Source organism: Lactuca serriola, chromosome 8 (assembly GCF_051521515.1).
Source record: "Lactuca serriola cultivar US96UC23 chromosome 8, Lser_US96UC23_V15, whole genome shotgun sequence".
NCBI lineage: Eukaryota > Viridiplantae > Streptophyta > Magnoliopsida > Asterales > Asteraceae > Lactuca > Lactuca serriola.
Window position 1 is genome coordinate 238179234 of NC_136415.1, and position 17819 is coordinate 238197052.

Sequence of the window (17819 nt, forward strand, 5' to 3'; positions counted from 1 at the left end):
AGAAGACCCGTCTCATTTTGTTCAGATATATATACTATGTATCACAACTGTACAACTTTACTTTTGAAAACAATTGTAAAACTTTTATATGTAATGTAATGGTTGTTCTATTTTACTTACTATGTACATTGGAATTGATACTCAACGTGGAGTCAACCCCGGAAATGTTTCCGCCTTTGGTTTTCGGGGTGTGACACCTGAGCTGTTCGCTACAGCTAGACGGGGCCAGTCTAGGGTAACAGATATCTTACCGAAAATGACGCCTGAATAACGTCATGACATGCATAACAGTCATATTAACCATGGTTGTAACGACTCACATAGGGATTAACAATGTTATTTTGGATTTACAAAATTGTACACTTCACTGGTTTTATAAAACGACGCATCATTTCGTACACTACTATCACCATCCCGACCTTAGAGTTTTAAGACTGCAATCTTTCATAAAGCAGAAAATATAGAATTTTCTGGGAACACACTCTTTTCAATTTCGAATAAAAGAAAAACACACATGTAATTATACACAGTTTTGGAACGAGACTTACAAACAATTTTCACAGAAAATATTGGATTTCCTGGAGTTTTACAAATTATTACAATCAAAGATGTTACAAAGCTTTTATACAAATATGCTTATGAACTCACCAACTTTTAGTTGACGCTTTTCCAAAACGACTTGTATTCTCAGGGACTCAGTAAGCAGGTATCCGGGCTATGGATTTTGGATATTTACTACATTTTGGAACATCATATTTATTGTCATTTTTGTGTAAATTTGTGAACAAATACAATTTGTAAACAATGTATGTTGGTATCCTTAATGTATGGTGTTGGTTGCTATGTTTTCAATTATATTCAATGGTGATGATACAATACAATGAAGTCATCTGTCCTCAGACGTTTCCGCCGTCCTGGTTCGGGGGTGTGACAGACTATAGCTTTCTATAATAAATTTCAGTATACCTAACTACATGTAGTTGGTAAAATATTCTTATATAAGGTTTGTGATGCAAAATTAAACTTATAAGACTCGATAAAAAATATATACAAAGCCTAACATAAGCTCTAGTCATTGAAGAAAGATATTTGCTTAACCCAGGCCTTCAGATCGCACTTCCTGCTTAAAGAGGATCGAAAGAAGTTGAAGGTTGAGAAAGAAGGATCAGATGTGTACGAACAGAATGAATCCCAGATAGAGAAAGCGGACCAAGGGGAGATTCCCCTTTCGATTGGATACAATAAATATGGTAGAAATATTTGATTGAATTTTGTTAAAATTATGTAGTTTTTGATGGTTCTATACCTAATATATTAGGTACATAACATCTACATATTCTCCAAGCCATATATATATATATATATATATATATATATATATATATATATATATATATATATATATATATATATATATACTAGCCGTTTACCTGCGCAAAGCGGCGGACGACAAATAGTTTGTTTCGACAATTAATTTCTTTTCGATGGAGAATGATTATTTTCAATTCAATCATTAGTTTGTTTTAGGAAACATGTCATATTAAAAATAAAGAAAATTCATGAAATTACCAAATTATAGGGTGTTGAGTATTTATTTGGATGAAAAAAGATATGGTCAAAACCTTGGAAGAGAAGATTTATAGGAGTTTGTTTAAATTTTAATATTATTTTATTAGTGATTAGTTGTACAATTAGCTTAATGATTTGGACGTCTTAAAAAATATTATTATTTTATTCCATCTATTTTTAGAAATAGTGGGATTTGTTTTATAAGATAGTAAAGATATATGAGAGAGAGAGAGAGATGCAAATAATTATATTTGGACATTAAATGAGTTGAAGAAGAATCCTAAAAATCATGCCACATCGAGATTGCCATTAGTGAATGCCAAAAACATGGTAATTTTGAACACAACAAACATTTTATGTATTTGACACATTGAAAAGATTGTATTGACAAATTGCAAGAAACATTTTGTATACGTAGAAGAGTTTGATATATTTATGTCGAGTTGGAATAATGTTCAACAACACAACTATTTTTTCAACATAATGAAGATAAATTTGAGTTGTTTTATCAGACACATAAAAAATTATGATTAAATACATAAAAACAACACAAATGTTTAATTATCATATTTTTTAAATGTGTAAAATAACCGTCTCATACCAAAAAAAATCCAGTTTCTAAATATGTAAAAGAAATTACATATGAATAAATAAGTTGATAAAATAATTCTTTGTTCATTTCAAAAAATTATATTCAATTTAATCTTGAAAGAATCTACCCTAATAAATGAGAATGATTTTGCCACATGTCCTTCTCTCATTCACTTGGCCACATGTCATTTTGTTATAATTTTGAGATATATTTATTTTTCACTTGTCATTTATTTTAATTTTCATTTCCAATATATCATTAATTTAGTTCTCATAAATTAAACCTACCATAATAACTATTAATCTTAAATTTTGAATTTTAAATTTCAAATTCAACTTCAACTTCAACTTCAAATAAATTTACAATTTAAACCTTTGTGTTTACCATTTTGTTATAATTAACCAGTTTAGTACACAAGTCTGATAACTAAACTTATAATTTTAATTTATTTATTTTTTGCATGTTTTTTTCTCATAATTTTCACTTATTTCAAATTTCAAATTTCAAATTCAAATAAATTTACTATTTAATTGTTCGTACTCTGCATTTTGTTTTAATCAACCCGTATAATATACAGGTTCACAACTAGTATCTGGTATTTGTCTTGAAACTTGACACATTCTTTTAGAGAAATTTCAAACATTTGAATTTAAGAGCTAATTCATGTAACATGCGATATATTTGAAAAAATGAATTTTTATGCGCAAAAAAGGTATATGGTTTAGAAATTTTTTTCTCTCTTTTCATCATCCGAAATTAAAATTAAAATGGACAAGGGGTATAACAGGCCATATATTAATTAAATAATGAAAATATCAAAATATTTCTTGTAAAAACAAGCTCCATAACAAAAATTGCTTATCCGTTTGTAACATTTTAGTAACCAAACAAAAAAGGTATATGGTTTAGAATTTTTTTTCTCTCTTTATTAGTCTCAACCATATGAGGTTTGTGGTTACTTTCATTTTACCAGAGCATTAGGTGTGAATAATTAATCATATCATTATTTTGGTGCCACCTCACATGTCACATCACCAATGGTGTTATAACACCAAACAAGGAAATGGTCATCATGTTACATCTTGTTATAACACCAACTTTTTTCCACTTTATAATTTCTTTTTTATTTTTTTCGAATTTTTTTAATTTAAACAAATATATTTTAAATATAACATAATAAATAAAATATAATATTTAAAAATTATAAATAACATAGAATAAAATAATTTTTAAAAATTAAAAATAACATAGAAGACAATATTTTTAAAAAAACTAAAATTAAGATTATAATAAAGACAACATTAAAGACAATATTAATTAAACCTAATACATAAACATTTTACTACGACGTAGTAGTTTTATTCCACATTGGATCAAATCGTAGCAGCTCCCACGCTTTTTCGAACTCAAACATATGTCCAATTCGACCTGATATTGTTCTTTTGCAGCTTTGAACAAATCCATGTCGTTGGTTCCGCTTTCTTGTTGCATCTTAAGCCGATTATAAATGCCATTGAATTTTGTGCAACGGTTGCTAATTTGAATCCATTTGCTACTAAGCATGTTCGTATTGCGATATGGTTTTTTCTTCAATATAGTGTGATTTTTTGCACACCGCCTCCTAATAAACACCTTTCTTCATCCTATTTCCGCGACATTTATCTTTTGAAGTACCACACCATGTTTGCGCCAAAGCATTTTCTTCATCCGGTGTCCACCAATGTAGAGCTTCCTCATTTTCCATGTCAACCACTATAGCTTTCCCCCTCCCTCCCGTTTGCGTTTCAACAGATGGTTGTATTGGAGTGTTTGGGTTTTGCTCCATTTTTTGTTGTTAGAAATAGAAGTATAGAAAAAAAAGAATGAAATTGTGTATAAAAAGGATGAGAATGAAATGTACTTATAGTTAGAAAAAAAATAGTTTTTTTTTTTTTTTTTTTTTTTTTTTTTTTTTTTTTTAAATATTGTAAACGGTCAAAATGTGGTAACATTCGAAATTAAGACGCGTTTCATCCGGGTGGTAACGGCAACAAGATGCCCCATAACGAGATACAGCTGTTAAGGTGTGTCCACGTCACCCGTAACGAGCAAATGTTGGCCCATACCGTGTGCTCTCATATTCGAGTTTAGGTTTTAACTTCTGTCTGACTAATTAATGGTGACGAGCAAATGTTGGCCCATACCGTGTGCTCTCATATTCGAGTTTAGGTTTTAACTTCTGTCTGACTAATTAATGGTTTTCTTGTACGTGGGTTTTAATGTGTTATCAATAATGTTTTCTTCAAACAAGTTCTATAAGCATTATAATTAAAACAAAAATTTTTGGTCTCGATTTTTGGGATGTTATATATAAATTAAACAGCTAACCTTCATCATCACCGATTCCAATATCGTTCATGTTAGGTTTGATGACCTAAGTTTACTAAGTTTTTTTGATTTTCAATTTTTTCTTGATCTGCTATAGCAATCACTGATGATCCTACCTGAACCGCCAAAGAAGAAAAATCCACAAACAAATGATTAGTGCCATCTGAATAAATTCGTTTTCCTGGTAGAGGTTGAGCAAATGAAATAATGGCGTTGAGAGTTTAAGAAGGTATACTAACTCGCTTTGTAGATGTTTTTCCATTCTACAGGATGAAGTGTACAGGTACTTGATTAAAGTCTTCAGGGTACATTCTAAACTATTCATGATACAAAAAGCACAATGTTTATTAAAAAAATAATTACAGTTCAATGAAATCCCAAGGATGATTTTGTTATTTATTCTATTGGTTTAAAAACCAAAACATTTTTTCTGTTGGGGTTACATTGGTATGGTATGAAGCAATATGATTTTGTTATTCATTTAAAGTTTTTACAGAATATTTCATCCATATTTTGACATGAATTACTAAAGCATTTTGTTTTCTGTGTTTTGATGTCACTAAACCATATTGTTTTATGTACATCATATACTAATCATGATAGTTTATAAGGCTTGATAATATGCATTTGATACTGGTTGGATTGGGAATTGTATCATCACAAAATCAAAATCTTTTTACAAAATAGAACGGAGAAGAAAAATATTGATATAGGATACCCTAAGGTTTAGTAGACGTGTAAAAATTTTAGAAGTATAAAGTTCTACAAAACACAGTGGAAAATAAAATTCTTTTCTTTTGCACAATAGATTATGCAATCATCATTTAAATGTTTATCATCCTGTAAACTCAAATCACAGTTTTTACTTTGCAAATAGTCCCATATGGATCGATATCAGTAAGTTATGTATTAATAAGAGTTTGATTTGGTATAAGTCATGACTTGATGATTCATAAATATGTCAAATAAACTCAAATGTGAAGTTTATTAATTTTTATTTTTTTTAACAAGAGTAGGGTAAAAAATAGTATTTGTTTCTACTTTGCATTTGAAAAACATAACTTTTAATAAAATATTATATCAAATTTCCTTTACATTATATGGTTTCGTTTGCATAACCACTAACAAAATTGATGGCAATATCAATAATCTATGTTTTTTTAGCAGAATTAGTCAAAAGGAAAGTTAAAGAACTAATAGATAAATCATATAAAGTATGTTATTTTATTACTTAAGATACTTACTCATTTGTAATTTCAATTATTTCTTATATAAATATATGGTTATATAATTCTTAATTCTTACATCTATTCAAAATTATCACAAACTTTTTTACTTCTGATTTCTTTTTTTCAAATAAAGGTTATACAACTTAGTATATTTTAAATATCTTTTAAACTTATTAATACATTCTATTATTAAATTAGTTATTTACAAATGACCATTTTGTCCTTAGACCAAAATTGTAAAAAGCAAAATACCATAAGGATCAAATTTGTAGCTTTCTCATATCTATTTTTTTGTTTTAAAACATATTATATGTTATCGATCATTACTCAAATTATCTTGCTATTTATTGCATACCCTCTAGATCATACATATGTTTTTACTGCAATATATATAAATAAAAGACAGCAAGAAGCTGCACACAAAAAAAAAACGAGAGTACAAGAAGAAGAGAAAACAATAAGAAACAAAACCAAAACCCCCTCAGTAATGCAGCAATATACTTCTGAATGACCACCAAGAATAGCAATGAACTTAAACAGCAGCCAACAAGCCAAACTACAAAACCTCCTTCAAACTAATTTGACCATGTTGCCCTTACGTAATTCAATTTCCGCCAAATATTTATTATCTCGCAAAAAAATATTTAATCCGTTAAATGAGAAGCTCATTATCTCAATTCCTGTTTTTCCGAAATGATCTCATAAAATCAATATATACCTCCTTCTTGATAAAGGTGATCGTTGATGATCAGTATTTATTAAAATCTTTAATATACTAGAATTAATATAATTTTATAAATCTTTGATTTTTCATTACCATTTATTATTATTATTATTATTATTATTTTTTACCTGTGGTTTCCACGGGCTGTAACCTAGTGTGTAAAATAACCGTCTCATACCAAAAAAAGTCCAGTTTCTAAATATGTAAAAGAAATTACATATGAATAAATAAGTTGATAAAATAATTCTTTGTTCATTTCAAAGAATTATATTCAATTTAATCTCGATTGAATATCTAGTATTTGTCTTGATACTTGACACATTCCTTTAGAGATAAATTTCAAACATTTGAATTTGGGAGCTGATTAATAAATAAACATGTAACATGCTGATATATTTGAAAAAATGAATTTTTATGCGCAAAAAAGTATATGGTTTAGAAGGATCTTTCTCTTTTCATTATCCGAAATTAAAATTAAAATGGATAAGGGGTATAATAAACCATATATTAATTAAATAGTGAAAATATCAAAATATTTCCTGGAAAAACAAGCTCCATAACAAAAATTGCTTATCCGTTTGTTCCGATTAATTAATGGTTTTCTTGTACGTGGGTTTTAATATGTTTATATGCATCTTGGGTTTTAATAGAAATCTTTATGAAAAGGAGGAAAAATTGTTTGTGGCTCTCAGTGATATGTATTTCTCAATGTACCTGGAGATTTCGTTTAAAAAATTTAATGAGTTGTTCTTTTTGGGCTTTTTGCCATATACATTTGATATGCTTTTCAATGGCTAGCGTCATGATAATTTACAGAAGGAACTAGAATTGTTCTTTAAAGATTCTGCATTTGGATGATTAAAATTCAAATACATATACAAACTAAAATCTCCCTTTAACAAGAATGCCCTGTTTGTACCGAATTTGAAGTGGATATATAATTATATTTCACACTCTTGCTAATTCATTTTTTGTCCCTTTATAAACATTACAATCAGTTGTCACATAACGAGACACTAAATCAAATACAATATTAGACCAGTTTTTAACCAATGAAAGTAATATGTCTTAGTAGAATACATGTCATGAAGTTCCTGTGAGAGCCATGATGGTGACACCAACAACCGATGTTGTGACTGGATGATGTGTTCTATTCAAATTCTTAAGTTACAACAATTAATTGGGATTGATATGAGCATGCATATATCGAATAATTTAGTCACACTTGACAAGCACATAATATACGTATACATACACATTCACATACACAAACATAAACATAAACATAAACATACACACGTACAATCTTTATAACTTTTAGTTCAAAGTAGATCTATCTGGGCTGGTTCTAGAATTTGTGTATGGTCAAAGACTGATTTGTTGACTTCCAAAATCGTCCATTGATTTCCAAGTCTTTGTCCAGTGACTTCCACGTCTCTTCCATTGACTTCCAAGTCTTCCATGGAAATAATTAACTAAGTCTCTCTAAATGAATTAGTTTCTTGTTCATAAAAACCCATCAGTTCATCATAACAACACATCTTTCTACTTCAACTATTTTCTAAATTAACTTGAGTTAGGGTTGATAATGGCGAATCCGAAGGGTTTCCATCTCATTTTCATATGTATTCTTTTGGTTGCAACCACATATACTTGTTTGGGTGTCGGAAATACTAATGCTGTTTGCTCTAAGCAAGAACAACTTGCTCTTTTCAAATTTAAACACAGTGTCAAAGATTCTTATGGAATGTTGTCATCATGGGTTGGCAATGATTGTTGCATTTGGGAAAGAATCCAATGTAATGGTGTCACTGGAAATGTCGAAAACCTTCATCTTAGAGGAGACTGGGAGTACGTTTTTCAGCCTAAAAAGTTCTACTTAGTTGGAAATGAGGTGAACTCTTCTTTGGCAGAGTTGAGACACTTAAAATACTTGGACTTGAGTGGGAATGATTTTCAAGGAAGCCGGATCCCTGATTTCATTGGATCTTTCAAACAGCTGAGCTACCTCAATCTCTCTTATGCTGGTTTTCAAGGTATTATTCCTCCTCACATTGGAAATCTTTCTTATTTAAAGGTTCTTGATCTCAGTTCAAATTATAAGTTGATGACAGATGATATGTCATGGACTTTTCGCCTTTTGTCACTCGAGCTTCTTGACTTGAGTTCAGTAGATCTTCATGGAGCACAAAACAGGGACATGTTGTTTTACATGATTCCTTCATTGAAAGAGTTACACTTGTCATATTGTGGACTTTCCAATGTTGATCTTGATCCTTTTCTTAATTCGAGTAGAATACTTCCTAACATCAAACACCTCGATCTTAGTAGAAATTCTTTCCAAGGTCCACTCCCTGGATTTTTTCAGAACTTTACTTCCCTAACGTTCCTTGATCTCTCATACAATAATCTCAGCATGTCCCTGAACTTTGCCAACTTGCTAAATTTGATCCCTTCTTTATCAGAGCTGCATTTGTCAAGTTGTGGACTCGATAATTCGTTTCTTTCTTCCTCCCAGCTTAATTTCAGTACCCTTTCTAACACCCAACACTTGGATTTGAGCAGAAACTCATTTGAAGGCCTATTTCCATCTGTTTTAACAAACATGAGTTCCCTCAAAGTCCTTGACCTCTCAAGAAACATGTTAAGTTCCTCGGTTCCTGTTATGCCTAATCTTCTGGAGCTTGATCTTTCTTCTAACAAGTTTAATCAAATTGAGCATGTTGGAATTTGGAGACAATGTCATCTGAAGCAATTGAGTGTGGCATTCAATTATTTTGATGAAGCAATGATTGACTCACCAACAAACACATCAGAATGCTCCCAATATGCTTTGGAGAGATTGGATTTAAGTCTGAGTTTAAATGGTAAAATTCCAGAAACACTTGGAAGACTGACCAATTTAAGAGGCTTACATCTAATGGGCAACAATTTAACAGGTCCAATCCCCGAATTTCTAAGAAGATTAAAACTTTTACAAGTATTAGATCTTTCTCATAACCAGTTAACCGGTTCCATTCCCACATTCCTTGGGAAACTTTCCAAACTTGACCTTTCTTTTAATCAACTGAATGGTTCAATTCCATACTCCTTTGGAAAATTAGCAGCTTTAACATATTTAAATCTAGAATTCAATCAGTTAACAGGCCCCATCCCAACATCTTTAGGGAGACTTGTTTCTTTACAAGAAATTTCGGTGTCTTCAAATATGTTACAAGGGAGTATTCCAGTTTCAATCGGACAACTTTCCAAACTTCATTCTCTAGATTTATCAAACAACTCTTTCGACGGAGTAATTTTTGAAGCCAATTTTGCTAATCTTTCAATGTTGAAGCACTTGGATACTTCTTATAACACTAAGTTGGTGTTCAATGTTTCAAGGGAGTGGATTCCTCCATTCCAGTTGGTGATTCTTCAAATGCATTCTTGCAATATTGCAAATGGATTTCCACATTGGCTTCGAAATCAAAGGAGACTTAAGGAGTTGGTGTTGTCTAATGCTAACATTTCCGGACCTCTACCCACATGGTTGCAAAAGATGCCCTTCATTCCTTTCTTAGATCTCTCTCACAACAATCTCACGGGACCTTTGACAAATCTTCTTAATGGGATAAGTTTTGATATGTTTGAATATGGAGTTACAGGGGCATTATATCTGGAAAATAACCTTTTCAATGAGTCGATTCCATGGTCATTGTGTAGAAGGACAGACTTGGAATATATTGATCTTTCCGAAAATAGGCTAATTGGGAACATTCCAACGTGTCTTTGGAATCTGAAAAAGTTGCATGTCATTATATTTAGCTCGAATAACTTGTCAGGTGTCATTCCAAGTTGTGTTGCTCTTGATTTTTCACCATTAGTTTGGTTACAATTGGATGACAATAATTTAACTGGCGAACTTCCTCAAGAATTGGGTGATTTTCGAGATTTAAGGGTCTTGGATTTGGGTGATAACAAATTCTATGGAAATATACCCGAATGGGTTGGGGAAAAGCTTACATCTTTATTAGTTTTCAGGTTACATAAAAACAGCTTCACCGGAATTATTCCTGGATCTTTGTGCAGAAGTTCAAATCTTCAGATTTTGGATGTTGCATACAACAACTTAACAGGAACAATTCCTCATTGTCTAGGAGAATTAAATGCCATGGTTCATAGTGATTTTTTGCATCGTATCGCTCCAGATTCTAATGAGAATGTGATTCAGTCCATAAAAGGTGATGATCTTACATATGTATGGATTTGGGATTTCGTTTTCAACATGGACCTTTCAAGCAATCAACTTGTTGGACAAATACCTGTGGAGGTAACTGCTCTTTCTATGCTGATTGGTCTCAATCTGTCTAATAATCATCTCAGAGGGAGTATTCCAGACAACATGGGAAACATGAGGAATTTAGAATCTCTCGATTTCTCAAAAAACAAGTTGACTGGGGTGATCCCTTCAAGCATGGCAGAATTGACTTTTTTGAGCCATCTGAATTTGTCAAACAACAACTTGTCTGGACGAATTCCATCAGGAACTCAACTGGAGAGCCTTAATGATCCTTCAATATATGCTGGGAACAAAGGTCTATGTGGACATCCCTTGCCAAAGATTTGCACAAACCATCAAGTCCCAAGTATTATGCCCAAAAAGAAACACAAAGCAGCTGATAAGATGTTGAAGGTATGGTTATACCTGGACATAATGTGTGGTTTTGTAACAGGGTTTTGTGGTGTCATTGGAGTTTTGTTATTCAAGAAGCACTGGAAACAGAAGCTTTTCATGTTTGCTGAAGAAAGTATGGAGAAGATATCTGTTGCAATTAGAGTTGGCCAAGAAGAAGAAAAGAAGAGAAGTCGCATAGATCCCTGGGAATGGATGTAAATTCTTAAATGTATATTATCAATTATTATGTTTCTTTTTGGTATTTTTCTTGTGCTTATTTGTACTATTTGTATTTTTATGACATTTGTAATGTGGGTGTTGTTTAAAGGTGTCAATTTCGAACTTTTTGTTGGATTTTATATATATATATATATATATATATATATATATATATATATATATATATATATATATATATATATATATATATATATATATATATATATATATATATATATATATATAGGGTTAGGTTCATGTGAGACGGCCTAATTTTGTGAGACCGTGAGACGCGTTTTTTTTATTTTTTTTTAAAATTTTTTTTAGTTAATTCAAGTTCCGAAAATAATATTTAAAAAAAGAATTTTTTGATTTTTCCATTTATTTTGCATTTTAAAATTATTTTTAGAATATGTACAGTGTAATATTCTATTTAGAATATTTCACGTATTTTTCAAAAAAAAAAGAATTTTTTTTATTTTTTTTAGTTAATTCAAGTTCCGAAAATAATATTTAAAAAAAGAATTTTTAGATTTTTCCATTTATTTTGCATTTTAAAATTATTTTTTAGAATATGTCAGTGTAATATTCTATTTAGAATATTTCACGTATTTTTCAAAAAAAAAAAAAAAAACGGGATTTTTTTTTAATTTTTTAAATTTTTTAATTTTTTTTAATTTTTTTTAATTTTTTATATTTTTTTTAGTTAATTCAAGTTCCGAAAATAATATTTAAAAAAAGAATTTTTGAATTTTTCCATTTATTTTGCATTTTAAAATTATTTTTAGATTTGGTCTCACGGTCTCACAAAATTAGAATGGTCTCAAATGAACCTGAACATATATATATATATATATATATATATATATATATATATATATATATATATATATATATATATATATATATATATATATATATATATATATATATATATATATATATATATAAGGCTTGTTTAGTTCCTTACAAGACTTTGTTATGCTTGTAAACATTATGTGGGTGAAAATGATCTTATGCTCCATTTAGTTTTTCAACATGCACTTCTTGTTGACAACATCACGTCAAAATGCCCTCTAGACATGGGTTAATATTATAAAAGCCCTAAATTTTTAACCCGTAATTGGAAAAAACCCTAATATTTTTTTTATTATTGCTATGGTCACAACTTTCTCGCAGAATTATCACTCTAGCCCATTTAACGAGTTTCATGGTTAACTTGGTTAATTTTTTTTTTTTTGCAAAATCAGTTCTAAAAGTTCATATTTGGTCCCTGGGGTTTGGAAAAAATTACACCACATGGTTTTTTAACTTTATTTTTCGTTTTTTGTATACTTTATCTATTTTCGGTTTCTTTTATAAATATATATACATTTTTTATTTTCTTTTTTGTATATACTGTATTTATTTTCATTTTTTAACTTAATTTTTCATCAATTTGATTTATTTACCTTTTTACCTTTTGTTTTCTATTTTATAGTGTATATATAAAGTATATTAGAGTTTTTTTTTTGTTTTTTTTTTCATATTTCTTTTCGTATTATATTTTAATTTTTTTCATCTTTTTATTCTTTTCTTATTTGTTTTCCAATTATTTGTTTTTATTATTATTATTTTTTTGTATTTTTACATTATATGGACCGAGTATTTTGAAAATCTTCCAAATTTAAAAAGCACGCACTTCCTAAGCCATTTTACAATGTAATATACAAGAAAAACCGATACTTATACATGAAATATATAATATAATTCCTACATAATATATGAACTAAAAACACACATGACTATTTGGTTTCCTAAATGCTCAATTTTTACTTTGCAAATCGTTGAGTCCATTCTGCAGCTAATGCATCATGTTTACTTCTGTCTACCAAGTACAAATGAGCAATTCTTAGAACTTGAGGTTTATCTGCAACAATTGAAAAACAAAATTATCAACTTTATCCAAATTTCAGATTTTTAAAGATGCTAAAAGATTATAATATAACAATTCAGATAGGGAATTTAAGGATTAAACTATAACAAAAAGAATGAAATACATACAAGGGTTAGGGTCGGTGAAGATTGATCTCAAACCAAGTAGCACCTTTGAAATTGTTAAAGCGCGACTCCAACTATTTTCTTCCAAGATATCCAAGCTAACATTGCCTGTTGATTCTACATTGCAATGATATATTCGTGTTTTAAAATACAAAAAGTAAAAACAAATAATTGGAAAACAAATAAGAAAAAAATATAAAGATGAAAAAATTAAAATATAATACGAAAAGAAATATGAAAAAAAAAAACTAAAAAAACTCTAATATACTCTATATATACACTATAAAATAGAAAACAAAAGGTATAAAAGGTAAAAAATCAAATTGTTGAAAAATAAAGTTAAAAAATGAAAATAAATAAAGTATATAGAAAAAGCAAATAAAAATGTATATATATTTATAAAAAAACCGAAAATAAATAAAGTATACAAAAAAAAAAATAAAGTTAAAAAGCCATGTGGTGTAATTTTTTGCAAACCTCAGGGACTAAATTTGAACATTTTAGGACTGATTTTGCAAAAAATTTAACCAAGTTAACCATAAAACTCGTTAAGTGGGCTAGAGTAATAATTTTGTGAAAAACTTGTGGTCATAATAATAATAAAAAAAATATTAGGGCTTTTTCCAATTACGGGTTAAAAATTTAGGGCTTTTATAATATTAACCCTCTAAACATTGATCTGCACTTCAAATTCTTTACGCATGCATCTGCTAAAAACAATATATTGCTTGAAGCTTGCCTATTGCAATAAGCATTTCATGAAACTAAATTCCTCCAACTTCACTGGTTTTGCTTTATTTCTTATCTCACATTATCTTATATGTCTCTTGTTTTTTTCTTATATCCACTTTGTACCAATAACATTACAACATTATGGTCTTTCAATAATAAGTTCTGAAATATCAGTCTTCATGAAATTTTTTAATATTTTTGTTCAAGAACAAAAGTACGACAAACATGCTTATTAGAAAAATAAACGTTTCTCGAGAGATTATTTTCTGTTTGATACCATTTCGAACATATTTTCTAAGGAGTGATTGTATCCCAAGTTTACAAAAAATGGATTTTGTTAGTAGTTTCCAGTTATTACACATTTTAAGAGTGAGAAAATGTTGTGATTAAACAATATGTAGGAGCACATTTTTTTTTTAAACGACAAATTAAATCTACTCCTAAACTACTCCTTAAATTCACCTATGTCCACGACAGGACTTGAACCTCAACCTTATGGAGGGAGGACAACACCGGATACCGCTAGAGTAGAAGCCCTGACTATAGAACTTGGTTGAGGGTATAGTTTTTTGGGACCGTTGGTTTGACAATATTTTGGAAAAAAATGAAATTTGCCAAATGAACTCGAATTTGGAGGATTTAAGATTTGAAGGAAGTGAATTGTGTCACCAGTTCGGTTGATAGAAAATGAGTTTAGTTGATAGAAAATGATATGAAGTCAATTTTACTCTTATCTATCTATCTATCTATCTCTCTCTCTCTCTTTATATATATATATATATATATATATATATATATATATATATATATATATATATATATATATATATATGATTTGTAATTAGGCCAAAGATTTAGAAAAATAAATAGTGACAAATGACATAATTTCCCTTCTATTAACTTTGGTTTTAAAAAACTCTTTTAAATACTTATACAAATATTATCTTAAAATAATTTATTAGTAGTTTCTTGATCATAAATTTATTCACATATTACAATGAATATTAATTTGTTAACAACTTGCAAAACATAGTTTAAAATATATTATAATAAACACAGAGTCAGTGTTTGATTAAATAAATTGTTTGGAAAAGAATTATTAAAATGACATAGAGATTAATATTTGATGGATTTTGAAACAACAAGCTAATAACACAAAAGCATATATAAATGTGAAAACACAAATATTTTTTTCTTTCAAAAGGCAAAGATTTGTTAAAAGACAAAATAAATCAACGGGCAGCTGGTTGATATAGAAGTTTTATAATGATACAAATAAGGACGGGGTTGTAACTTTTGTGGACGTGGGGACTCGACGAGTTGGTGGACCAACTCGGCGAGTCGAGTTGTCACACCCCGAAACCGAAGGCGGAAACGTTCCGGGGCGGAGGACGTCATGAAGTATCGCAACCAATGTACATAGTAAGCATAGTAAACACAAAACATTACATTACATAGATTCATTACATTTGTTTGAAAGTACAGTAATACAAGTTTTGTAGATACATAAGATTAAACAAAAATAAGACGTAACTTCCATATGCTCCGTCTTCTACAAAAGAACGCGAGATACCTGTCTAAGGAGAAATTGAGAATACAAGTAGTTTAAAAATCAACATAAAGCTGGTGAGTTCATAAGTGTTTTGTTTTCTGAAAATGAACATGTTTCCTTTGGTTTTCTGAAAAGTTGTTATCCAAGAAAATCCCATATTTTCTTATAAATACAGTTTAGTTAAAGTTCTGAATTTCCGTTATATACAACAGTGTATAGTTTAATACATAAAACTATATATTGAAAACCACTGGGAATACCATCCAGTACAACAGTAGATATTTTTAATACATAAAAATATAGATTGAAAACCATGGGAATACCATCCCGTACTAGATATAACAAAACTATAGATTGAAAGCCATGGGAATACCATCCCGTACTAGATATAACCAAAACTATAGATTGAAAGCCATGCGAATACCATCCCGTACTAGATATAACCAAAACTATAGATTGAAAGCCATGGGAATACCATCCCGTACTAGATATAACCAAAATTATAGATTGAAAACCATGGGAATACCATCCCGTACTAGATATAACCAAAACTATAGATTGAAAGCCATGGGATTATCATCCCGTACTAGATATATAATCTATAGATCAAAGATAGATATAAAATAAAATCCGTGAATAAACTTATATTAATACGTATTGTGAGTCGGGTAACCATGCTAATACGACAACGAGACCTCCTTGACGTTCTTCAGGCGTCGGACGATATACAAAATTTGTCACCCCAGGCGTGCCCGCCTAATTGTAGCTAACAGTTAAGGTGTGGGATTGTCAGTCCCAAATAGATCTATTCACAAATTCCACGCTCTCCCTCCAGGAGAGTCTGGTTACACTTCCGGGGAGGATTTACTGATAACCCAAAGGGTTTAATGAAGATAATCTCACAAGCTAGTATTAAATTATTCACGGTGTTCTCGGACGTTATCAAACATACTAATCGTTTTGAAACATAATACAGTATAAACAGTTTAATATAATGAAGTTATCTGGCATAATACTCTAAATTAAACAGAGATAAACTGAATCATACATAGCTTATCTATTAACTTTACATAAATCTATGCTCGTAAAACAAGAACTGAAGATCCCAAATTATTCTCATAATAATTTGATTGTTTCCTTTACTGTAATTGAAATCTACTTAGTTATATTCAGTAAAACATCCCTTATGCTCCGCATAAACGGGATAACGATATCTAAAAGTTTGCCAAATATTTATAGAATTACACTAGTTTTAGGTTTTGAAAACATTTATTGTTTGCTTGTATTCCCCTCCCCCCTGAAAACATTGAAAAACACGGAAAAAGGTGTAGGGGTATGAACTCACCAGACGAGAGATGTGCCGGTTGGATGTTAATTGTCAGTTCAGGGCTTGAAACACGCGAGGTTCCTATGTAATATGAAGAGATACATAATTTGTACCTAATTAGACCTTGGTCTATTAATTAAATAAGAATAAACACTTCTAGACGTGGAAACACTTCAATTTAAGTGTTTGGAGTGACCCGGGTAGCATCTATGGATGTGTAGGGCATATATATGGAGTTTGCTCTTCAAGAATAAACTCCTTATGGATTTTTCGGCCCAAATGACCAACTCCCCATGAGTTTACGGCTGTAAACTCATGGTGGGGGTGTTCTTGGGTGTTAAATGGTCTTACAACTCTTGTGGGTAATACTAGGCTTGGTTTTAAACCATTGGAAGGTAATTTGAACAACTTAAGGACCATTTGAGGAGTTTACGGCAGTAAACTATGAGTTTACGGCCGTAAACTATTATATGTCATGTCTTAATGTGTTTTGATGGTCCTAGGTTAATTACAATGCACAAAGGAAGGTTCTAGGGTTGATTTCATGGCTTAGGAAGTGATTGGGACTTGAATTGACCTTGGAAAAGGAGTTTACGGTCTATGAAGATGTTCTTGGTGAGTTTACTACCTTAAACACATGATTTTACGACAGTAAACTCATGTTTTTCCATGATTCATGTAATTTGGTGGTTGAAGGTTAAGCATGCTAAGTTCTAGACCCATTTCTAAGCCATACAAGGTGTTAAGGGCACTTTAACACCCATTGGAGGAGTTTAAGGTCTAAGAAGAGGTGTTTACAGTCTAAGAATGTTCT

At 30.1% G+C, this 17819-nt stretch overlaps 1 protein-coding gene across 1 annotated transcript; it reads left to right on the top strand.

The window, feature by feature from the left end:
• The first annotated feature begins 8009 nt into the window (after window positions 1–8009).
• On the top strand, window positions 8010–11439 carry LOC145070517 (uncharacterized). Its single transcript, XM_079017455.1, has one exon. It carries the CDS (start codon window positions 8070–8072, stop codon window positions 11352–11354), a length of 3285 nt encoding a protein of 1094 aa, XP_078873581.1. The 5' UTR covers window positions 8010–8069; the 3' UTR covers window positions 11355–11439.
• The last annotated feature ends 6380 nt before the right edge of the window (window positions 11440–17819 follow it).